The sequence below is a fragment of the Equus quagga genome, chromosome 17 (genome assembly GCF_021613505.1).
Source record: "Equus quagga isolate Etosha38 chromosome 17, UCLA_HA_Equagga_1.0, whole genome shotgun sequence".
Taxonomy (NCBI): Eukaryota; Metazoa; Chordata; class Mammalia; order Perissodactyla; family Equidae; genus Equus; species Equus quagga.
The window spans coordinates 35,711,504-35,735,758 of record NC_060283.1 but is presented as its reverse complement, the minus strand read 5'-3'; the positions used below and the strand labels follow the sequence as shown (position 1 = coordinate 35,735,758).

Here is a 24,255-nt window from a genome sequence, read left to right as displayed (position 1 = left end):
TGCTATAGTTTAAGCCATTTCCTCAAAACAAGTTTTGGCCCTTCTCACGAGCTGAGTTGTACAGCACATTGTAACAATCGAATATTTCCTCATTTCTTTTTCATTATATAGCTCAACAGCATTGTTCAAAAAAATAAATAAATAAACCTTTTAAGATAGCATTTTCAAATTTTAAGTCTTCTTCTGAATTTTAAAAGCAAACTTTGGCCCATGATATATCATCTGATTACAGGTGAGAGTTACTTCTTTTCAGAGCGCTCACCTCAGCATACACCCCCCGATTGTCCAGCTGCTGATCCCTAAATGTGTCGCTGCCACTGGGGAGACAGCTGAGGGGGCCCCGTTCAAGGCTGCATAGTCCCAGGCAGCTTCTGAGCAGAGACCTGCCCTGGGCGCCCGCCCCCAGCATCCTGACGCACCCCAGAGGATGTATGAGCTTCCAGACCATCTTGCCCCTGGGCCCTGGAAGCATTCCACTGGCTTCCTAAAGACGATCTTTATCCCTTTGGCTTTAGCAGCTCTTCCAGAAAGACTCAAAGACTAGGCATGCAATCAGCTAATCTACAAAGGGCATTTCTGAAATGCCTTGGGAAAGCGATTTCAAAAAGCGATTCACTAGAAAACTGAGTCTCGTTTCCTTGCTTGAGCTACAGCAGCACACGAAAAACAATTCTAAAAGCAACCACAAATATACAACCCCAGCAGCCTCCCTGCCCCATATTCCCTCATTCCCCACCCCCCGCCCACATTTTCGTGTTTCTGTTGGGATTTTTTTAAATATTTAGTGGGATAAAACCTGGCCAGATACTTGAAAGCTGGGAAGACAATACTTTAAAAAGTGTCTGTTCGGTGAGTTTTGGGGAGGGGAGTAAGAGGGACTGGGGGTGGGAGAAGAGACAGGCACAGATGGGGCACAGATCAAACAATAAGGACGAATGTTTTCCATAAGCATCAAGATTTGGGTGACAAAGGTTTCAGAAATCTCTTTAAATTCTTTAAACAAAGAGTTGCTGGGTAACAACGCCCCAGGCAGTGTCTGGCAGATCTGGAGGGCACCTGCTAAATACCAGCACAGAGGCCCCGCCACCTCCCCCCAAAGCTGTAAGAGACACTCACGTCCCTCCCTGGTTCTCCAGGACTTCCCGAGACACCGTCACTCCCAGGCAGACCCTGGCGTGGGGAAGAAAATTGGTGTAAGATTTTCATCTGCAAAGAAGAGCAGGAACTCTGGAATATTGCACGAGACACTACAGGAAAAGGGATGGATAGGCAGAGGAAGGTCGGTACTCTGCCGTGAGATGCGCTAGACTTAGGTACGTGCCCGCCCCCACAGCCTTTGGCTTGACAAGCGCTTTCGTAAATATCTAAAGAGCGCAACTTCTGCCCAGAAGAAGCTCCTCTCGGTAGGGCTTGCTTCTGTTCCACAATGGAAACGTCCTTCATGGGCACACAGGGTGGGCTTCACGGGGCCCTCTGTTCCTGACCGCATATGCTCCCCAGCCTCAAAGACCACTTCCATGGTCCCTCGGCCCCTGGCGAGCCAGTGTGAGCTTTGTTTCTCTGGCCTCCAGCACAGGAGAGTCTGGGAACAAGGAGCATCGTACCATGGGCCCGAGGTCTCCGGTTTCTCCTTTGGGTCCTCTCTGCTGGCTGTCCCGCCCTGAGTCACCCTGAAAACAACACAAGTCAGGGAAATGAGCCAAATGTGCGAGGAAAGCCACCGCCGCAGGATCAGGTGCTCAGAAAAATATTCGTGATGATATGAATGTGAGGCTCAAGAGACGGGTCCCTTCAGTCACATCCCATCCACAGAACGTCCACCTGCCTCTGACAGACCCTGACCGTGTGGTCAGCACCCACTCTCTGCCCCAACAGGGGGGCAATGCTTCTTCCTCCCCAGGAAGCACGATGCCCCAGGCTACTCTGGCCTCATGGACAAGAAGAGGCCGGTCCCCGCAATGGTCACCTACAAAAACTTACAGGTTTTATAGAGCCTGAAATAAGAAAAGCTACGAACTTTTCTCTTTTCTTAAAACAAACTTAAAGTACCCTGAGACCACATTTTAGGGAAACTTCTCAGGTCTTCGTATGACAGGTCTTGCAAACGTTTATCTTTGCAGCTAGAGAGCAAACACACCTCCAGCCACCCCAGAATTCTAAGGAGAGGACGAACCACATATTTTATCAGCACGTATTAAAGCAATTTCAAAAGGAAAATTCTTCCTTTTTACCCACCTCTGCCCACAACCCTCCCCCAGACTCAGATCACAGATTCTCCACAGAGCTGTCCTTACCGGGTCGCCCCTAATTCCAACATCTCCTCTTTCCCCTTGGTCTCCTTTAGGTCCTTTGTCACCCTAAATAAAAAAGTACAAGCAGAGACAAAAAATTAGGTAAGATTTCAAATTTTTATCTTGCCCTTAAAATTGCATTCTTCGACTCCTAAATCTTAGATAGAACAGCATTTACCATGTACTCATTTGCCGTGAAGGTAAAATTACTTCCAGATATTTCTGATTTGTTCAGGCAATCCACAAATATTTATTGGGGACTCACTCTGAGCCAGGCACTGGGGATTTATTTAAACAAAACACTCTCAGTGCCTGCCCTATGGGACACACTCTCCAAACAAGAAAAGATAACATAACGTGTCACAGTTGATGCGTGAGAGATGCCAAGGATGCACGCCCGGAAGAAGTCAGGGAAGGCTGCCTGGAGGAAGCAGTCTTCACATACACGAGTAAAAGAAATATTCCCTAAATGAAATGTTTATCTATAATATCAATACTATGGAAATATATTTACCCTCCTTCCAGGATTCCCTTTCTCTCCAGAAGACCCAGGCAATCCTTTGTCTCCCTGCCAAAGACAATAAAAGGTCATTCCTGGCACCATTTCTACCGTAGCCTGAGGCATTAGTCACCAAAATCTTCAGGACCACAAGCAATTTGAACCCGAAGTGTGAAATCTCTTACATCTTCACCGTCAAGACCATCAAGTCCGATTTCTCCTAATTCACCCTGGGAGGGAACAAGACACACAGGTGAGTGTAGAAAGCCATCTGGCAAAGGAAGAATGAGAAACACGGGAAAGTTTGACACTTAAAAAACAAAACAAGCTTGAGTACCTTCTCTCCTGGGAATCCACGAGAGCCCTGGAAGGTAAGAGAGAGGGGACACCTCAGTGCCTTCCTGGAGGCTGGTCCCTCCGCCACAGGACAGGCGCAGGGCTGTCCCCTCCCCGTCCCCAACTTGAACCCCACAGTGTCTGAAAATTTAATGCTAGAGATTCATCTGTTTGGATACCTCTGTCCATCACATGGGGGATCCTAAAGCTAATTTGCCTGGACCTGAGCACTGGGTGATCTTAGCTCCCTGGGCAGGAGGGGTGGGTCCCGACAGCCAAGGACGGGGGCTCCAAGGCCTCTTTACAACTTTGCCATGTGCTGACCCCTCCCTTGAGCACCTGCTCTCAAACGTCAGCAAATGGAGGAGAAGGTTCGTCGGCCCTTGAATACAAGTATTTCACACAAAGAACCTTCCAGTGCATGCAGTCTCTCTCTCCCCCCGACCTCTCTGGCTCCTTCCAGGGTCCAGGGGCTGAAGCCGCCAGGCACTGACCTTCTCCCGGCCCTGCCCTGGCCCCCATTCCGTCTGTACTCCTGAATGTTCCCTGGCTGCTTCAAGTTTCCATAGGAAAGTATTTCTCCACTCTCAGGCTCCCTTCCCAGCGAAGCCGGTGCTCCCGAAGGAGCCAGACTCTGGGCTGCCTTCCCGTGAGAGGCCACTGGCTGCTGAAGGCTGAGAGCAGAGCCGCCGCAGCCCCCACGGCCCTCCACACCCGGGAGGCGTTGGGAGAGACTGGGTCTCGCTTCTGCAGGTGCCCCCAAGCCCCCTCTCTGCAGCGCGCCGGATGCTGTGGTCTCTTCCCCACACTTCAGGGTCCTGCACACTGTACCTTTATTCCTCTCTGCCCGGGGCAGCCCTGGAAACCTTGAGTGCCGTTCACACCCGGTGGACCCCGGTCACCCTGTCAGGAGACACAAAGGCGTTTTGCAGGTTGGAGCTCCTAGTCATCGCGTCTCCACCAAGTTTGTGTCACTGTGAAAGGCATGCTCCAGAAAGCAGATTCCAAGGGCTGGGCTGCTGATTGAGGCCAGCGGAGCTGCCAGCTTCCCTGGCCGCCTCTGGCCCACATGCTGCGCAAGGCCTGGCCTCGAACCTCCAGTTCCCTCCCCTGGAGGGAGTGAGGTCTGGGAGGGTCTGAAGCACAGAGGGGACCTCTTGGAGGGCCGAGGATGAGCGGGTCTCTGGGTACTGGGTGTGAGTGAGCACTGGGCCCCCATGGAGAATCCTCAGCCTGAGTGCTCCGTGCATAGTCCCTGGTTCCCAGCTCTCCAGTGGGGCACTGGGCCCAGCCCTGATGCCCAACACTGCCAGCTGGGACCCGGTGGCCTCACTTCCTCCCCAAGGGGCTCTTTATCCCCATCCCAGGGCTGGGCCTTGTTCTAGTGTCTCAAAGCCTCTCAGGCCACTTCTGTCCCAGGTTCTGCTTCCCGAAGGCCCTGCTGCAGGTTCTGTCACCCCCCCAACTGGACCCCTGGCCACTGATGACCCAAGTCAGCACACCCCCTTGACAGACTTCCCTTAAAGGGCTCAACACCCACAGCCCTGATTGGGTTTGCCTGCACCCCAGCTCGGGCACACTCCCATCTCTGCTGGGACATCTGAATGTCACAGACACAGGGCAGGCCATAATCGGTGGCCCCCCGTCTCCAAAGCCATTGACCCCCTCCCTCCGAACTAGAATAAGTAAAACCTCAGCACTTCAGATCCACATTTGTCATGTTCAGATCATCATACGATTGTCCATAGCGTAGAAATAGGACTAAAGTTGTTCAGGGAATTAGAAACTAATTTTTTTCCCAGTGCAAAAGTCTTTGGAAACTGAACAGATAATGAACTCCATGATTCAACCGCAACACGTGAGGCGCAAGGAAGAAAGAAGGCTTGAAGGAGGAGAGCACTTCTACTTACGGGCCCACCCTCATCACCGGGGTACCCTCGGTAGCCGTCTTCTCCGGGAACACCCTAAAACAAAGAGAATCGGTTTCTTGGTCAAACCCACGGTTTCCTTTGTTCGATATTTAAGTATCTGTCTGATCCCGCTTCATGTGGCAGAGTGGTGCTAAAATTTAGCCGAGCGATAGGTGCTCCCTTGAACCTAACAGTTTTTGCCCTCATGACCTCCGTGTAATTGTTCTATCAGGATCTTTAAGGCTCTTGATCTACCAAGAAATCCTGTCGGTTTCCCATAACTGAGAGGCAAACGCTAAGAATCCCTTTTGACCACCCACAGTGAGGCCGCCAGTCACTGGCGCCCACTGGTTTTGACATTATTTTATAAAATGAAGAAGCAATGCACTAAGTACAGATTCCCTCGCCCCATGGGAAGGGGGGCTGTCGCAGACATTCGGACACGGGTCTGCTGTCAGATCTCTGTCCTACAACGTGGAAATACTTCTTCTCCCTCCTCTATCTCCATGGGATGATTTAGAGAAATCACCCAGCCAAAGTAAAGCCTGACTTCTGAAATCTAGTCCCAGGGATAAAAAAGGGCAAAGCCACTGCACCTTTGGCCCGATGCTGCCGATGGGCCCTCGGTCTCCCCTTTGTCCAGAGCATTTGCAGGGGACTCCACAGCAAGCTTTCTCGGCAATGTTGTCCTACCGAAATGAAAAAAAGAAGTTCAAATCTCAATAAATGCCTGAGGGAAAAAAACATAAATATGTCATAAAGGTCAAAATCTGATGTATGCGGATTTCACAGTGAGAGAGGAAGTCACTCCCACATGGTGCTCCCCCAAAGACTGGCTTAGCAGTCAGGGTTGGGGTGAGAAGTCACAAATGGGAGAGTGAAGAGCCACCAAAGGAAAACAAGAGGAATTCACAATGTCACCTCAGGCTGGGCCTTGTTTCTAGAAGTTTCCAATATAGATATTTAAGTTTCAAATGCTAAGCATAACTTACGTATCTTTAAGCTCCAAAGAACAAAACCTAACAAACAATGGCAGATGGCCAGGATGGAAGGTGGTTTTAAAAGGGAGCTCCATATGCCCTTTCTCAGAACCTTGATCACAGTCACAGAATGTGACGCCAGCCTGGAGGAGGCCCCACGAGTAGCCGTGGTGTGGGGCAGACACGAGTGGTCCCTGCCTCTTAGCCACAGCACAACTCCAGGTCCTCTGACACCCATCAGACACCCTCAACATCCCCTTCCCATCCCAGCCTCTGACCTTATGTGGGAAAGCACACTCCCAAAATACATTCCCACCTGCTAAACTCATGGGGGTCATGTGCATTTTCTTGCAGTGAATTTCCTGGAGTTTTTGCTTTCTCCATATCCCAGATGTGTCAATGAACTCAACCTCCTTCCACCCAACAAAAAAAATTCTAATTCCAGCCCTTGGAAGAAGGTGGGAGGGAAGGAAAGGGCAGAGACAGCTCGTCTCACAGTCCGCTGTGGCCAAAAGAATCTCTGAGTTGACCACTCAGCCCCACATCTCCCAAAAGCCCCACCCTCCACTCCCAAACCCGGAATTAACGCCTCCAGCTGAGAGAGGCTGAACTCACAAGGATTAGGGCACACGCCCCAGAGGGGTGCCTTCAATGGAAACTATAAGAGAAGGCAATAGAAGCACTTCTCCACCCAGAAATCGTCTTTCTTTTCCTGCATATTCTTGTTTTCACTATGTAAGCTTTCAGATGCTGTGGACACTGTTTCCTGATTGGAGGGCGGGGGGGTCAATCTCAATGTTTTGCCTTCTGAGCAATCTTATGAATGAAAAGACGTTCATTAAAGGGAGCAGACGAAATTCTAAGGGGACGACATCAGCATGTCTAGACACCCATTTTCCAGCTCACCGTCTGTCCAGCTCTTAGATATCTCCACTTCCAGGGCTCACACATGTTGTGGCAGCAACGCGGGTCCCAAGTGAATTAAATGAATTAAGTTACCCACCCAGAGGACCCTCTTCCGTTCGCTTGGTGATAACTGACTTCATTATCTTGAGAGGCCAAAACGTGTGGGATCTAGAGCGGTTTGTGTGCAGAGACATGAAAACTCACAAGCTGCTCGGCTAGTTCATAATCCAGATCCAGCAGGTTAAGCCTCAGGGGCCTGTTGTACGTGAACCCTCGTCCGAACTCCAGCTGCATCAGACGCTCCAGGTTGGCTACGCGTTCAAGGCCCACCAAGATTAGAGCTCGGACACCTGCGAGGAGAGGCACGTTTAACAAGGCTCACCGAGGCATTCAAGAGCCAGGACATCTTTTTCCCTCCTGACTTTCTTTTAAAAGAAAAAACTTCAGTATAAAATTTGTACTTTAACTGAAACATGTTTAATCAAACTAGTTAGCTGCTCTGAAGAACTGAAACACTGGAACTTTGGACTCTTCTGAGCAATTGTTTCAGATATGTCGATAACTAAACTCAACAATTTATATATAGGAAGTGACAGCACAACATCCATTCACACATAAATTCTCGAAGTCTGGTCCTACATAACACAGATATGCTGTAAGAAGAACTGAGATATCGCACCTCCAAGTCAGATAGCAATCTCGTTGCAATTGCTCAGAAAAAGCAAACTAACAGAATGTTCTTATGATAATTTATGCTCCCATAAATTCTTCTTAAAGCTCTGGTGTCGGCATCCACTTTTTGATAGTCAATGCCAACGAATTCCACAGCAAATGAACAAATATTGCATCTGATAATAGGCATCATTGCTTATCCAGTCACTTTAAATTTGGAAAGTACTCTTTTGTTATTTATTTTATTAATATGTGTATTTTTACTTAATGTTGCAGTATTTTTTGAGCCGTGATGACCGCAAACCAAACTACAGCAATATTTTTGGCTGGAAAATTAATTCTTAGTTTATATGATGCAGCTGAATGAATCAAAACTTCATGTTCTTTTGCAAAAGCATCACGCTTTCCAGATGTTCTACCACCAGAATGAGTCTGAGAACCTGTGGGGCCTGTGCCTTGGTAATGCAGCTGTCTAGGGGACACAGGGAATCCTTGTTAGCCCCATCCCCCAGCCCCAGGCAGGCGCAGACGGCCAAGATGCTGGGAGGAGGAATCTGCTCCCCCAGAGGACTCTGTAGCAGTCATTCCCCTCCAGCAGAGCCACGCACTTGACTCACTCAGGTTTGCTACTCACGTTGAGAAAGCCCCGGAACCCACCTTCTTGTCGGAGTTCTTCAGAGGCTCTTTGTAAGTCAGCCAGATCGCCATCCACCCCATCAGTAAAATGAATCACCACCTGAAAATAAAAGATGAGTCAAACCCCAGCCGAAACTGAAAAGAAACGTCGCAGACTCTTGTAAGGGAGATCAGCCAGTTCAGACCCCTCATCTGACAGGTGAGGGAACTGAGGGCCAAGTTTGAGAAACAAGCGTCCCATGTTCATGGTTCTTCGATATTGTGCAAAAAATGAGGAATAAAGTAAATGAGTATATTGTAGTGCTTATTTAAAAAACACAAATAACAATGGAAATAAAAACATTTTGTCTCATTCTTCTATATATGTGGTAGAGTTTCTGGAAATGATGTGTGTGTGTGTGTGTTCTGTGCTGAATAGTTCCCTTTCAAAATTCCTCTATTGAAGTCCCAAACCCCACTACCTCAGAACATGACCGTGCTTGGAGACAGGACCTTTAAAGAGGCAATTAAGTTAAATGAGGTCATTAGAGTGGGCCCTGATCCAATAGGACAGGTCTCCTTCCAAGAAGAGGAGGTCAGGACACAGGCACACACAGAGGGAAGAGCACGTGAGGACACAGGGAGAAGGCGCCATCTACAAGCCAAGGAGAGAGGCCTCAGGGGCAACCAACACTGCCGACGCCTTGATCTTGGCCTTCCGGCCTCCAGGACTGTGAGGAAATAAATGTCTGTTGGTTAAGTCCCTAGTTTGTGACAATTTGTCGTGGCAGTCCTGGTGAACTGATAGTGTGTATGTATGCACACATACACGTATAGAGAAAGAGAGAGAAAAACATATACATAGAGAACACAACGTATTTAATGGGTAGGACTATAATTAAACTTTAATCACAAATTCAACTCATTCAAGCTTAATTACTAGCTTCTAGGATTTCGTTTTTGGGGGAGCCTAAGTAAACCTAGTAGTACAAAGGAGATATTACATTTCAGATTATTATGATCAGTTGATAAGAAAGGACTTTTACGTATAGATACTACCAACCCCGCCAAGCGTGAAAGCGTTCATAGAAGAACAGTTTGGGATGGGGGCTTCCAGACGTCAAAGTGTTCCTCCCGACCCGTAAAAATCCAGAAACCCCCCGGGAAGCTGAAACCAGGGCAAGCCCCTGCTCACCTTCACACTGTCGGGCGAGGACTGACGGAACTTGTTTTGATAGACCTTGAGCGTGTCCGCAGTGAGCACATAGGGGTGCTGGTTGCGCATGTTCCGGAACTTCTCAAACAGCTCCGGCTGGTACTCAGCAAAGTCGAAGGCCTCCACCGGCCCCGAGGGTGTGTTGGCCACCACCGACACCCGCACGGTGGGCATCTGGGTACCGCTGCAGCTGATTCTTTGCATCTGGCTGATTCTATTCAAGATGGTGTCTACCTGGGCCTCGAGGCCCTTCTGAGTCACAAAGACATTCTGATCGCTTGAACCATCAAATCCCAGAATCACATCCAGATTACAGGCTGTAAAGGGAAAAAGCAGTCAACGAGCTCTAAGTCGAGGCAGTTGAGATGAGTTCAACATACAGCCACGGCCCTGGGACATGGACCAGCACATCCTGCTCAAGGGCAAAATAAGATCTTCTATGTCTGAGCCTTGAGAAGGAATTGGATCTGCCTCTCTCATAGGGAAAACTGATGCTGACTGTTAGGACCCAAAATTGCAGGCCATTTTAACATGCTTGCTTTGGTGGTGATGTTCATCAATTTGGGCGCGATACACAGTTGGTGTTTAGATGCATCCCAAGTTTGTGCTTTAAATGAAATGCACTTGAGGACTCAAATACTCTGATCTCATTTAACTGATCTAATAAACCTATAAACAGAAACAGGGATCAATAAGTCTGAATTATTTGGAGGATTAAAGAATAAGGGGAAAGAGTAAATCTTATAAGAGAAAGAAAAGACAGACTTCCACTCTTATCCTGGAAAAACACCCCATAACAGTGACTGGTGACAGCCAGGCCCCAACCCATAAGGAGTCCCTAGGCCAGCGCTAAGGACCTAGGTCATTAAATAACTCTCGAACATCAACAGGACAGGATTGAAAATATGCACCTAAAGGGAATTACCTCTAGAAACATCGCTCACACCCGGACATAAGGTTTCATGCATTGCGTCATGCAGAGTTTCCAAAACTTGCTCGCTCAATTCTGACAGTTCCTGGACATTCCCCACTCGGAACGCTGTGGCACTGTTGGACGCTATCTTCCCAACCTCCTCTGAGTCGATATTCCTCACGCCCACCGCGAACACTTTGACACCTCTCTGGGTGAGTGCCAGGCTCGCCTCCTGAGCATCCTCCACCGACTTTCCTCCCGTGATCACAAATGCGATCTGAGGGACCCTCTGATCCAGGCGGCTGCCCGCCTCTGGCACAAAGTGATTCAGCCGCAGGTGCTCGATGCCCACCTTGGTGTTTGCATGTCTCCCACCTTTGTAGACCACTTTGTTGATGGCGTCGATAATCTCCTGCTTGGTGGAGAAGTCCTTCAGGAAGAATTCATCCGTGGGGTCAGAGTTGTACTGGACCAGCCCCACTTGGATGGAGTCTCCCCCTTCATAAAGCGTGTCCACAATTTCGGACACAAAACGGAGCACTTCCTGGAAACTGTCCCTCCGGAAATTGATGGAACCATCCAAGAGGAACACAATGTCTGCTTTCTTTTTTTCTAAAAATGATTAAAATGAAAGTGAGAGGAAATTTGGTTTCCACACTCAGAACACAAGTATACAAAATGTCAATTAAAAGAATTGAAATACGCCATTCTTATGACTTATTCAGAGTGAACACCTTTGCTCTATTCCGCGCCTCTGTAGTTCCTGAAATCACACCCCTCAAAACATTGTGCTAAAAACAAGAAGATAAATGATAAATCACTTAAACAAAAAGGAAAGGCGACATGAGACTTCAGTGAAACTGAGTCCTGATTATCCCATGCAAAAGGTGAAAAGCCATGGATTCAAGCATCCATGATCTCGGGTGTCTTAGGAAATGCCACTAACACTTTCCTTCTGGTCAGAAATAAGTGTTGATGTCTGGCAGGAGAGGCAGGAGACATGCTGGAGGCAGAGAAAGGAAGGGCTGGAAGAAACGTTGGAAAACGGGATGTGGTCCCCTACACCTTTGAAAGATTGTCTGCCAGCAGGCTGAGAGCTCTGTGGGAGCCTGCTGAAAATCAATGGCATTTGGGGGTAATTTCCTAAATGCGATCAATACTGGAGTAGTGAGGGGTAGGGATTGGCCAACTTCAAAGACGCCATCCTATTCTGAGAGCCAATGAGTCTGTGGTTAACCGTCAATGCACCTTTAAAGAACCTTCCAATGGGGCTACAGTGACCCTCATGGAAGCTCATGGAAGCCTCATGAAAGAATCAATGATCACATGCTTTCTAGGATATTTTTCCTTCTACAATTTCAACTGAATTATTTTTCCAATATTTAATTTCTAATATTATCTGCAGCAACAACCCCGAGAGAAGAAAATTGCTCAAATGAATGCTAATTACATTTTTTCAATTAAAAAATATTGATGTTACGCTCTGTAGTCATGAGTCCCACAGCTCATACCTGGCCGTGAGGGAGAAGGTGTGTCCACTCCTGGAGGTGCGGGAGTGACCCCCGAGGGTCCAAAGGAGGTTATGATCTTTTCTTCTATGTTGGGGAGCTCTCGGAACTCTCGCACCGTGAAGACCAGTCTCGGGTCATTGGTGATGGTCTGCAGCTCTGTTCTGTCGATGTTTCGGTCTCCTACCCCTAAACTCACAATCCCTGAGGAGCTTATCACCTGCGAATACCTGGAAATGTCATCCTGGGATTTTCCACCCAGAAACAGAACCAGGTGTTGGGGCACCCCATCTTCTATCCGGCTCCCAGCAGACTTGACAAAGAGATTTCTTGCCACATGTTCCAGAGCTTTGCCAGTGTTCAACGGAGACCCCCCTTTGAACCTCAGGCGACGTATGGCATCGAGCACGGCGGTCCGGGATTTATAGGTCTTCAGGTAGAATTCAGGGAAGACCTCATTGCTAAACTGCACAACCCCAATTCTCACTTTATTGGGGCCAATGTTGAGTCTTTGAACAATCTTGCTAATGAAATCTCGAATATGTGCGATGCCGTCAGGCCTCACGCTGTCAGAGCTATCAATTAGGAAGACAATGTCAGCAGCATCACTCTCAACAGCTGCAGATAAAAGAAAAAAAGGGGAAATACTCGGTACACGACTGGTGCTCATTTGGGTTTTTTTTCTGAATTTCACATTATACAGTCAGGCACCACACAATGATGTTTCAGTCAACAATGGACCGCACCTATGATGGTGATCCCATAAGATTAGTACCGTGTAGCCTCGGTGTGTAGTAACCTATACTATTCAGGTTTGTATAAGCACACTCTATGATGTTTGCACAATGACAAAATCACCTAACGACACATTTCTCAGAATGGATCCCGGCCGTTAAGCAATGCGTGACTGTATTCTGAACTTTGCATTATATTGCACCATAATATTAACTAACACTAAAATTATAAGCCAATGTGCATGAGTTTATCTCTTGGGATTTTTTAAATTAATTATTAAAAATTTGACCTTTTTCAACAAAACAATTTTTGCTTCTTAAAATATCTTAAGTTCTCCAAAACTTTCTGAGTTTACTCTATCTTAATTTTGGCTTTGCAGTCTAGGTTAAAATGAATTTTAAAAATGTAAGCAGCATTTAGAAATTAATCCTGGATTTCTATAAACTACAGAATCACGAACTACCAGGAGGGGTTGAAATCACCCAGACCAACATATTTGTTGTACAAGAGGAAAGAGACAGCTGAGGTCAAGGTCCTCTCATCCAAGGTCACCACTCAGCTGGTGACAGCCTGGAGAATCCCAACTCTCCCAACAGACCAGCACATCTCCCAAGGTGTTTGACTCACAGTATTTCTTTCTGCTCACCTACCTCTAGCATTTATCCAAAGCTTTTACTTTCACTATTTCCCCTATTTTCTTTATATGAGTCCATTTTTAGATATAAAATTAATCAAAAAGTTCTGGGAAAGATGAGACATGTTTTCCTCTTAGTTAGAATTCTAGATACTTCTTAGGTGCCATTTTATTAAACTACTCACATGTTGCCACTCAACAAATTCAACCCGTCTTTGCCTCATAAATCATTGAGCTACTTATAACGGAAACACAGCACAGCAAAAGCTGAGCCAGTCATGACATTGAACGATTTACACTGAGAAATAGAAAAGCTGGCCCAGGCTGCACACACAGGCCTTGGGTTCTCTTGTAGAATACAAAAGATTTCACAGAATATCAACACCAGAGAAAGCCACACTGTGACCATGGTGGATCAAGACAAAATTGAGGTCATGTTGTAATTATGTGTACATTGACAAAAACAAAAGCAAAAATAACCAAACACTCCCCCACCCATCCTGGCTAATAGGAGTGATGTCTGGTTCTTTATCAATTAAAGATTTAGTTATAAGATTTAGTAAAATACCCAATCATAGAATTACTTCCACCTCTTGACAACATCCAATCCAGGGCAAAGTTCCATTTCCGTAAGCCTTCCTCAAAATCACCTACCACAAGCTCAGATCCTATCATAAGTCCTTCCTTAATACTGTCTTAACATATTACTGAGATGTCCCATGGTTTACCATCATGTGCATCCTTCTTCCCTGCAATAAGTGATGGACCCAACAGGTTCAATCACAGGTGTCCCTTTATTTTAATTTAATTTATCATGAGAACTATGGATCTTTAAGACTGTTATTTTTTATGCCGAAAACACTCAGAGAACAACAACAACAAACAGTCAATCTTACCTGGAGGAGGATAGGGAGTACTGGCCAGGATCCGCTGTATCTGCTCTGAGGTTAGGGTCGTGATGGGGGTCAGCAGTTTCTGCTCCAGGCTGGGCAGCTCCCGAAAGGTGCTCACTGAGAACACATACTCAGGGCTCAAGGAGATCTTGACCAGCTCCTCTGGGTCTGCGTTCCTTGCGATAGTAAATGGTGCCACACCAAACTGCTTGAGCTCTGCCGCCGAGTCATCTACCTCGTCATTAGACTTCCCAGATGAAATGAGGACCAGGAACTGAGGGACACCCTCTTCAATCCGGCTCCCCAGTGGCCTCTTGAAGATATTCTTTGACACGTACTCCAGGGCACCCCCAATGTTGATCTGCCTCCCACCTTTGGGCCGCAGCCGCCTCACCGCGTTCTGCACTTCATCCTTGCTGGAATGGGCATTCAGCAGGAATTCCACCCTGGGGTCCTCGCTGAACTGGATCACTGCCACCCGGGTGGTGTCAAAGCCCACATCCAGGTAGTCAACCAGCCTCTCAATGAGGGTGCGGATGTACTGAAACTCAGGGGCAGCACTTTGGGACCCATCGATGAGAAAGACCACGTCCTTCTTGCTGCCGACACCTGTGAATCAAGCATCATCGTGGACCTCAACTTTGTTGGCACCAAATTCTTAGCATCAACAAATCACCTCCCGGTTTGTCACAGAATCGCCACCTGACAGGTAAAGTATCCTAATTCTGACTATTATAGTTAATATACAGTCCCAGAACTGAGTCCTGGCATTTCAGTGATTACAATCAGGGAGAAGAGGAGGAATCAGCAAACGATAAGGAAGAGTAACTCTGAGGGAGGCAGAGATTGGCACACAAAAACCATGTCTAGACCAAGGGGGGATGGTGTTTAATAAGGAGGGCATGTCAACTGTGACAGATGTGCTCATAGATCAAGTAGGATGGTGCCTGAGCATCGACCATTGGGTTTTGCCAGATGGAGGGACCTTAACAAGAGCACTTTCTATGGAATAGTGAGAGTGAATGACAGATTGGAGTGGGTTCAGGGAGGAATTGTAGCAAGTATAGACAACACTTTTAAAAGGAGACTGAGGTGCTAGTGGAGGGGCAAGCAGGGCATCAAGAGAGAGTTTTTACAAGAGGAAAAAAAGCAACATGTTTGTATCTTGAAAGGACTCATCCTTCCCATGCTCAGTGGAGAGCTGATGATGCAGGAGAGAGAAAACCTGCAGATGATGCTCCTGAGTAGGTGAGAGGAAGGCTACCCGAGGAAGCAGAGACAGTTCACCCTACAAACAGGAGAGAAGCTGACACATGAACACTGATGCTGGGAGAGAGCGAGAGGAGCTTCCGGAAGATCTTTTCCAATTTCCTCGTATTTTCTCAGTGAAGTGGAAATCAAGACGATCAGCTCAGAGTAAGCTGAGGGAAGAGAGTGTAGAAGAAGCAGGATAGGGAGAAAGAAGGTAAAAAATAGTCCCTTTGAAGGGTGGGAGAGCGAATGGACTGGGAGTCACATTGTTGCAGAAACAGCCACTTGTATTTAAAGTAGAGAAGCCGCACATACACTATGACAATCTTTCCAAAGTGCCTTCTCAGGAACACTGGGACCTCAAGATGTGTCATAAAAAAGGACTCCTGCACTCAAATACATTTGGGAAATGGTGCATTCTCTTATTGTATTGGAGATACACAAAACACAACAATTGCGGGGGTTGGGGGCGGGAAGCAACCCTCACTTTGTTTATCCTACTATTTCCTAAATTTGTTTGATCTGGAACGCTGCAGAACATTCCATGGAAGTCTGTGGGGCATGCTGCGCTGTGTCCTGGACCCCAGCATGAAGGCCCCTCTCCATGGCCCCATGCCAGCACCCTCAGGTCTTTCACTCACCCAAAGGGCACTGTGTCCTGAGTCTGACTCTTCCCTTCCCTGCTCACTCTTCCCTTCCTTTATTCCCTGTCTTTTCCAGTCCCCACCCCATGCCCTGAGGCTGCAGATGGTATTCTGCAGAATAGGAGCCACAGGGAGCAAAGGCCAGGACAAAGCAGCCTCTTCACCACAGCGAACCTCCCCACCCGAGAGCCAGAGAAGGGAGGCCCTGGTGGGTATTTCTGAAGGGGTGGCTATATCTGAGCTCCCTTCCTTCCCAGCAGCCAGGGCTCCCACCGTTTTTCAGTTCATTGTACCAGGCCTAGAAAAGGAGAAGAGAAAGGAGGAAATAGAATAAACTACAGTTGTAAGAGCCAGGTGGCCTTCCTCCCAGGTAAGACACTTACTTTTCAGCACCAAGCCAACTCAAAAGCAATCTTCACACTTTGGCTCTGTAAATACCAAGATTTCAGAGCTGTGCCGCAGCTTTTCAGAGCACCTGTGGCCACACTCTCGTGACCATGGAAGGCTGACAGCTGGACCTCCAGGGGCAGCTTAAAACTGATATTGAACTGTGTTGTCAATTAGATGACCTCTCCCTCCAGATATCTGCACAGAAGCCTTTATACAGAATTTGGGGCTCCACACTACAAGCCAAGCATATGCCCCTCTTTGAGACTTTCATTTACCCAAAAACATGAATCTTAGCAACTCCTTACCTGGGCTGGTGGGAGGCAGCAAATCTGGCTTCAACCTGCTCAGCTCTTCGCGGCTGAGCTGGGTCACTCTCTCGGAGATGACCTGTTGAACAGTCCCCAGCTGTCGGAAGGTAGGAATGGCCACAGCAAAGTCTGGGATGAAAGAGATGGTCTGCATCTCCGTGATGTCGGCGTTCCCGATGCCAATGCCAATGGGCACTGCCCCTTCCCTCTTCAGGACCACCGAGGGGCCCCTCACGTCATCCCCAGACCTTTCGGCCGTGAGGACAATCAGAAGCTGGGGGACACCTTCTTCTATCCTGCTTCCAGCAGAGCGAATCAGGATATTTCTCAGGACAAAGTTCAGGGCGGCCCCAGTGTTGGGGGTTGGCCCGCCCAGCAGAGTCAGCCTGCGTATGGCACCGACCACACTCTGCTGGTCCATGTATGAATTCAGGTAAAACTCGGGCCTGGTCCGGTCACTGTACTGCACCACGGCCACGCGTACTCGGTCCGGGCCCACGTCCAGGCTCTCCACTACCCTCTGGACAAACTCTTTCAACAGAGGGAAGCCACTCCTGACACCCTCAGAGCCATCAATTAGAAAGACCACATCCTTTTCACCTGAAACTGGAAGGAAGACAGCCTCGGTGACTCACACGGACATAAGAGGGACAATTTCATACCGATTGCGCTGGGCTTGATAATGGGCCCCAAAGATATCCAATTCTGAATCCCCAGAACTTATGAAAAGGACTCTGCAGCTGTGATTAATTTAAGGCCTTAGGGGATGGGGAGGGTATCCTCAATTATCCAGGTGGATCCAGTATAATCAATCTGTGTCATTGTAAGAGGGAGACAAGAGGATTCTGAAGGAGAGAGAAGATATGAGGATGGAAGCAGAGGTCAGAGAAGAGAGAAGACGCTGTGCTGCTGGCTTTGAAGATGGAGGAAGGGGCAAGGAGCCAAGGAATGTGGGCAGGCTCTAGAAGCTGGAAAATGCAAGGAAATGGATGATCTGCTAGACCCTGCAGAAGGAAAGCAAATCTGTTGACACCCCGATTTCAGCCCAGTGTGACTGGTTTTGGATTTCTGACCTCTAACACTGTAAGATAATGAATTCATTTTGTTTTAAGCCACTAAACTTGTGGTAATTTGGTACAATGGCAATAGGAAACTAATACACCAATAGGTAGCCCTTTTATTTTGGAATTTTTCAATACTCCAACAGTATTTTTGACTTGCAAAGGTGCACTCAAGAAAAAACGTTGAGGAAACAGAGACATCAGATGGCTGAGTCTGCATTAGCATTTTGCAGACGGGAGATTTCACATGATTCACTGTGAGTCACAGAGGATCGACAGGAAAGAAGGTAACCCAGATGTCTGATTTACAGTCCCAGACTAACAATGAATGGGCCCAAAAGTCAATGTAGAAGTTTTGGGTTCTCAGTTTTCAATCAAAAGGATTTTACATGAAATTAATTACTCTTTTCACTGCATTTTTATCAGCAAATATTAAGTAGTTAAACGCAAAGTCACACTAACATAAATTAGTAGTTGGAAATTCTAATACAGCGTTTAAGGTGGGAATTTATCTGCTTCTCATCACACCTTGTATTCTTAATGAATGTAGTGAGTGAATTATAATACAGTGATACCCACTTGAAATAAGACTGGGGGAAAATGAAAATAAGGACTGTTTTAGCTATAATGTAACCATGTTATGTGCCTTTCATTATGCATATAGTAAAAATAATGTTTTTTAAAAGGATTTTTAACCACTGATATGTCTAAATCTTTATAACGTATCTTATTATGAAATATTCTAATGTCCCTAAAAATAATCACCCTGATTCTCTTTTTTTGTCCTAGAGGAGTTAGAGAGTCAGTATGGAAAAAGAAAAGTCATATTCCAGTGTTTCTGCAGAAACCATCTCCTCATTTTCCATCTTCCTTGGAAACCAGAAGAGGGTTTCCATCTCAGGACCTGAGCCACAGCCTGCTGTCAACTCATGCATAGGAGAACTGGGATGCAGAGGCAACCGGAAGTTCTAAGCCATACCTGGTGTTGGTGCCCCATTTTGCACCGATTTTAAGAGGTTCACAATCTGTGGTTGAAGGTCGCCAATCTTGGGAAGTGACTCCGCGGTCAGGATAAAGGCAGGGGATGGCACTATCAGCTCTAACTCAGCGGGGTCTGCATTCTTGGCCTGGAATATGAAAGGCACCACCCCACTCTGTTTCAAGTTGAGTGCCGGAGTGTCCACACGATCAGATGACCTTCCTGCAACCAGCAGCACCAGGAACTGAAGGACTCCGTCCTCAATCCGGCTGCCAGCAGACTCCACAAAAATGTACCTCTGTGCATAGTCCAGGGCATAGCCCAGGTTGAGGGCTTTGCCCGTCTTGATCTTCATTCTCTTCACAAGATTCAGGATTTCGGGCTTGTTCTGGTGCTCATCAAAGCGGGACTCCACCCTGACATCATCGCTGTACTGAGCCACCGCAACCCGGGTCCCGTCGGGTTTCACATTTAGCTCATCGATAATCTTGTAGAGAAAGTCACGGACGACAGGGAACTGGCCCACCAGGTTGGCTGAGCCATCAAAGAGGAACAGAATGTCTCGCTTGCTCTCTACAACGAAAGTAGGTTAGGACACAATGAGGGGCTGGAACATGACAGGCACCAAACTGACCAGCCCAGCATCACTAGCATTTGGTAAGGAGTTCATGAAATTCATGATGATCACTGTACCAGCAAGAGAAGAGAAAGCCTGCACCAGCTGTCATTAAAATGCCCCATTTTGATGCAGTGCATATTTGCAAAGGACTTGAACAATTAGATTGGTCCACCCAATCTAGCATCGTGCCTAGTCAGCAAAGCAAGCCAATGGAAAGCCCCAGAGGGTTCCATTCTTGCATCAGGTGACAATCACTGTAGGAGAACAGAGTTTTCAAGTTGTTATGAATAAAACTATTGAAAATGTCGTCCTGATTGTCCTTTTGCTAAAAGTTGACCTATCTCTAGTGACAAAGGCTGATGTGGATTAACCACCCATGGGTAACTGAGTTGACACATGTCTTCTCTAACTGGATTATCTTTTCATTAAATTTGAGGTTATGGGTTGGGACCCAAGATAGTGCCCATGATTGTTCTGTGTGTCAGGCTCTCTGTCACTGCTTTCCAACCTGCTGTGATTAGACCAAAAAAAACATGGACAAGAGCCCATAGAGGGCTATGAGATGTAATGTGAACATTATTTTTGGTTCAAACAATTATTAGAACTTTTTTTTTAAGCTGAGGAATATTTGCCTTGAGCTAACATCTGCTGTCAATCTTCCTCTTTTTGTATGTGAGCCACCTCTACAGCATGGCCACTGACAGGTGGGTGGTGTAGGTCCGTGCCCGGGAACCAAACCTGGGCCAGCCAAAGCAAAGCGCGCCAGACTTAAACACTAGGCCACCGGGGCTGGCCCATTGGAACTGTTTTGACTAGTTTTCAATTGGCTCAGTCTTGCCACCCATCAGTGATGTGAGCCAGCCAGTGGATCTAATGCATCCATATCTTACCACCATATTAATATGCAATCATCATCATCATCCAGACTTCCTTTGCAAGTCATTTTACCTTCACATGAAGATGCAGCCTTTGTTGGGTTTATAACAAATAAATTTTGAGATATGGCAGATTTTCAGTATAAAAAAATCATATAAAGAAAATAATTTCAATCTTTAAATGCCCTCAATGCATACTCATGTATGAAAGACAATCAATCTCTCTCTCTCTCTCTCTCATTTCCATATGGATTTGTGCTCCAGAATCTTCACAGGGCACTGGGGCAAAAAAAAAATCAATAAATAAGGCTTCTGAATATAAGGTGGGCTAATAAGGCAGAACGTAGCTGGATTTTCTAGTGTTTCTTTCATTAATGAACACCCTTTAGGCAGTGAATCTAAGCTTGCTGGTACAGTGTCTCAAGCCTCCATTCAAAATACTTCAACCAAAGTGAGCCATCGTCTTTCTACAGTGCACCAGGGTCTTGAGTTCAGATGGGGCCGCCTGCCCGCAGGGAGGTGGCGGGGGAGAGAGGGAGCCCTGTGCGGTCAGTCGGGGAGCTTTACCTGTCTGGGCGATGGGAACTTCCTCCACATCTCCACTAACATATGTGGTTAGGGGCTGAATCAGCTGCTGAGGCAAAGCTGGCAGGGAGCTGAAATCGTCCATGAGATACACCAGGCTGGGGTTAAAAGCAATCTGCTCGAGCTCTGCCTTATTCGCCTGGCGAGCTCCCACACAAAAGGTCAGGATGCCTGCGCGTGCGAGGGCATTGGCAGCTTGCAAATAGGAGTCCTCAGACTGCCCGGCTGTGAGCAGGAGCAGGAGCTGCGGGACACGTTCACGGATTCTGCTGCCTCCAGCTTCGGTGAAGTGGTTGGCATGGACATAGCTTAGGGCTGAGCCCGTGTTCAGGCCCGACCCCCCCTGGAGCTGCAGCTGCCTCAGGTGAGCAAGCAATTCTGCCTTTGTCTGGTATGTGTTTAGGGAGAACTCCGTCACTGGAGTGTCACTAAATTGCACTAAACCGACACGAATATTGTCACTTCCGACATCAAGGCTGTTAACTATGTTCATTACAAAGTCCCGCACATAAGGGAAATTGGTCTCTCCAACGTTGGACGATCCATCCAAAAGAAAGATGATATCCCTTTTGTTTACGTGAACTGCAGTGGAGCACAGAAAACAAGGTGAGACATACACAACCCCGGAGGGTTTCTCATGTGTGCCCGCAACCTGTGCACACATGCCAACATTCAGAACACAGAGAAAATCAGTGAGGCAAAGCACATCCATCTTGTAAAATATGGCAGAAGGCTGCATATTTTCCTCTAGTGGCAGCTGGTGTCTGTGAGGCATATTCATAGCCAAGTTTACGAAACCAAGTTGACTCACAGAGAGACGCAGTGCAAAGCTAGAATGTTTACAACCAACAAAAAGGATGGGAATCCTTGAAATAAACATTTCTTTCCTGAAAATGAATTCTGCACGAGTACTGTGCCTTTCTGGACTGCTCATGGTAATGACCGCGGTCACAGCCAGGTTTACATGTGAGACACCGTGTCCTCTGGGGTTCACCTCTCCAGAGAGATTCCCACTTATGGATAGACTAGAAGTGTTAGCCCAAGTAAACCTGAGAACATGAGTTCCTTAGGGCTAAAAAAAATTAATAAAATTAGGCTGTTCTCATCTCAAAATAGTCCTAGGACTGCCCATTTGTCACTCTCTACTGGTCTTCTCCTCTCAGGAGTCATAGCATTGCCATGCAATAATCCAACCCATGGGAGTCCCTCCAGGGTGAGACGACAGGGATCACAAAAACACGTTAAAAACCAAGAGACTATGTACTATGCTTGGCTTAGGTTATACACGAGAAGAATCAAAAGTATAATTCTCAAATTAGAGTGTTTTTCCCAACACATTTATTATGTGTTCTTAAAATAAATTATTTACCATTTCTTCCCTAGTGTCTCATTAAAGTTTAAACCTAACAGCTAATTTTATCCCACGTTCTCTCAAACTGAACTTTGGTTATGAAAACGTGGATTAGAAGTTTTAAGGAAAGAAAAGAAAAAGAGAGAGGGGGCGTGTTTAGAAGACCAGAGACCCTTAGAAGAAAGCGTGTGTCCGTGCAACATGGACCATGCATTGCACAGGCTTCTCGTGGTAAAGTGTGTGAGGCAGAAAAGCTTGTTTCCGTGAGATTCATCTTCATAAGGACGGCAAATTGTACTTATTCGATTTGTAACCTCATAGACCATTATAATGTCTTTAAAACTCATTTTTCACTGATAATCATATCAAATGAGGGATTTGAAGAACCACTGGGTTTCTGTCTTCATACCCATTCATTGACTATGCTTTCTCATGGAAGGAAATCACTTAAAGAGAGAGGAGAGAGGGTTAATGTTCTATGCTGGCCAGGTTTGGGTCATTGAAAAGTGGACTCAGGAAAGGAAGAACCAGGCCACATCTTGGTGGTGGGAGGAAGGCTGGACAGGAGTCACAAGAGGCGACAGAACTCTGGGACCTGATGAGAGATAAGAACTGAGAAGTGACCTCCGGGGCCAGAAGCTTGGTGGCCCCTGGTCCTACGGTCTAAGTCAGACCATCCTTGTTTTATGAAATTCGAAGTCGCACAATTCCTATCGTATGACATTTTAAGACACACAGTTGTATCCTATGGCATTTTAAGTCATACAATTCCCAACTCAGGGTAAATGAAGACCTGAAATAAACCTTGTTTGTTGCTGTCATTTCCCTCATTTAAGAGTTGTCTCTTAGCTGAACACAAATAAAACTTTGTGCCTTTTTCTCTCAAAGGCTCTACCTGGAGACCACCCTACTGTGTGTCTGACACCCTCCCCACCATACCTTCAGTGGTTCCAGAGAGTGTTCTCAGAGGTGCCAGCAAGCTGGGCAGCATGCCTTGCAAAGGGGCGATTCGGAACTCAGCAGGGATGAACACCAGGGTGGGATCGAAAGCAATCTCTTCTAGCTCGGCCTTGTCGGCCGCCTTGTTCCCAATGGCAAAAGCCATGATGCCATTTCTCTTCAGCTCCTGGGCGGGCTGGCTGATTCCATCTAGGGACTTACCACCTGTGATCAACACCAAAATCTTAGGGACCCCCTCAGCGGCCCGGTAGCCAGCCGCACTAGTGAACAGGTTGTTTCGAACAAAGTCCAGAGCAGAGCCCGTGTACAGGGCCGGGCCTTCCAGGGACTTCATTTTCCGCACGGCGTTCACGACTTCCCTTTTGCTGGGGTAGCTATTGAAAGAAAACTCTGGCCTCACAGTGTCTGCATACTGAGCCACTGCCACTTGGATAAGGTCCTGTCCGATTTCCAGCCTCTGGATGACCCTGGCAATGAAGTCACGGATTGCATTGAAGTTGTTCTGTCCCAGAGCCGATGAGCCATCCACGAGGAAAACTATGTCCCTCTTGTTGACTTCAATGACTGTAGGTACAACGTTATAAGGTGAGTAGAAAAGCCTTACCAATCACATTCAACTAGGACTCTCTACCCAGCTAACTCCAGTCAAAGGGCGCTCCCATTCACTCTGGCCAATGTGACGTCAGTGGGAGCCCCTGAGGACTTCCTCACAACACACACATTAGTTACAGCTACATCCTTCCTCATGGGATGGCAGGGGGGCCCACCCTCACCACGCACTCTTAGTACCTTTTACAAAATAGTTGCACAAAAACAAATTTAGTTTTAGTAGCCACCTATTTAGCACATTGTCACTGTAAAAGTCGGAAAGTTCTTTTCTGCCATAAATCTATCGCTTGGATTTTAGAGGTCAGAATGAAGCCCGTGACTCAAATAAAAGAAGATCAGTGTCTGCGCAGAGGGTCCTTGGTTTCACAATCTTGATTTCACAAACACCTATCCCCAAGTGAAGAAGCTAAAAGAGCATGAACATCCCCACTCCCTTCAGGTCTGTTTCCATGACTTGATTTCTCAGGCAAAGAAAAAAGAAGCCAATTACTCGGCTTCATAAAATATAAGAAGGA

The 24,255-nt window shown here is 47.0% G+C and overlaps 1 protein-coding gene across 7 annotated transcripts in view; it reads right to left on the bottom strand.

The window, feature by feature from the left end:
- Positions 1–24,255, bottom strand: part of COL6A3 (collagen type VI alpha 3 chain) — an 84,283-nt gene that overhangs the window by 29,620 nt on the left and 30,408 nt on the right. For 5 of the 7 annotated variants that reach the window (XM_046643653.1, XM_046643657.1, XM_046643659.1 and 2 more), the window contains 19 exons: positions 23,111–23,695; positions 20,803–21,402; positions 18,742–19,314; positions 16,699–17,307; positions 14,112–14,717; positions 11,850–12,464; positions 10,351–10,950; positions 9,405–9,742; positions 8,252–8,330; positions 7,127–7,272; positions 5,633–5,725; positions 5,037–5,090; positions 3,958–4,029; positions 3,128–3,154; positions 2,976–3,020; positions 2,806–2,859; positions 2,295–2,357; positions 1,605–1,670; positions 1,117–1,170 (listed from right to left, as the gene is read on the bottom strand). In XM_046643653.1, coding sequence (XP_046499609.1) covers positions 1,117–1,170; positions 1,605–1,670; positions 2,295–2,357; positions 2,806–2,859; positions 2,976–3,020; positions 3,128–3,154; positions 3,958–4,029; positions 5,037–5,090; positions 5,633–5,725; positions 7,127–7,272; positions 8,252–8,330; positions 9,405–9,742; positions 10,351–10,950; positions 11,850–12,464; positions 14,112–14,717; positions 16,699–17,307; positions 18,742–19,314; positions 20,803–21,402; positions 23,111–23,695 — 5,279 coding nt within the window. The remainder of the gene's footprint in view (positions 1–1,116; positions 1,171–1,604; positions 1,671–2,294; positions 2,358–2,805; positions 2,860–2,975; positions 3,021–3,127; positions 3,155–3,957; positions 4,030–5,036; positions 5,091–5,632; positions 5,726–7,126; positions 7,273–8,251; positions 8,331–9,404; positions 9,743–10,350; positions 10,951–11,849; positions 12,465–14,111; positions 14,718–16,698; positions 17,308–18,741; positions 19,315–20,802; positions 21,403–23,110; positions 23,696–24,255) is intronic. The other 2 variants (XM_046643656.1, XM_046643660.1) reach the window with 1 other exon arrangement.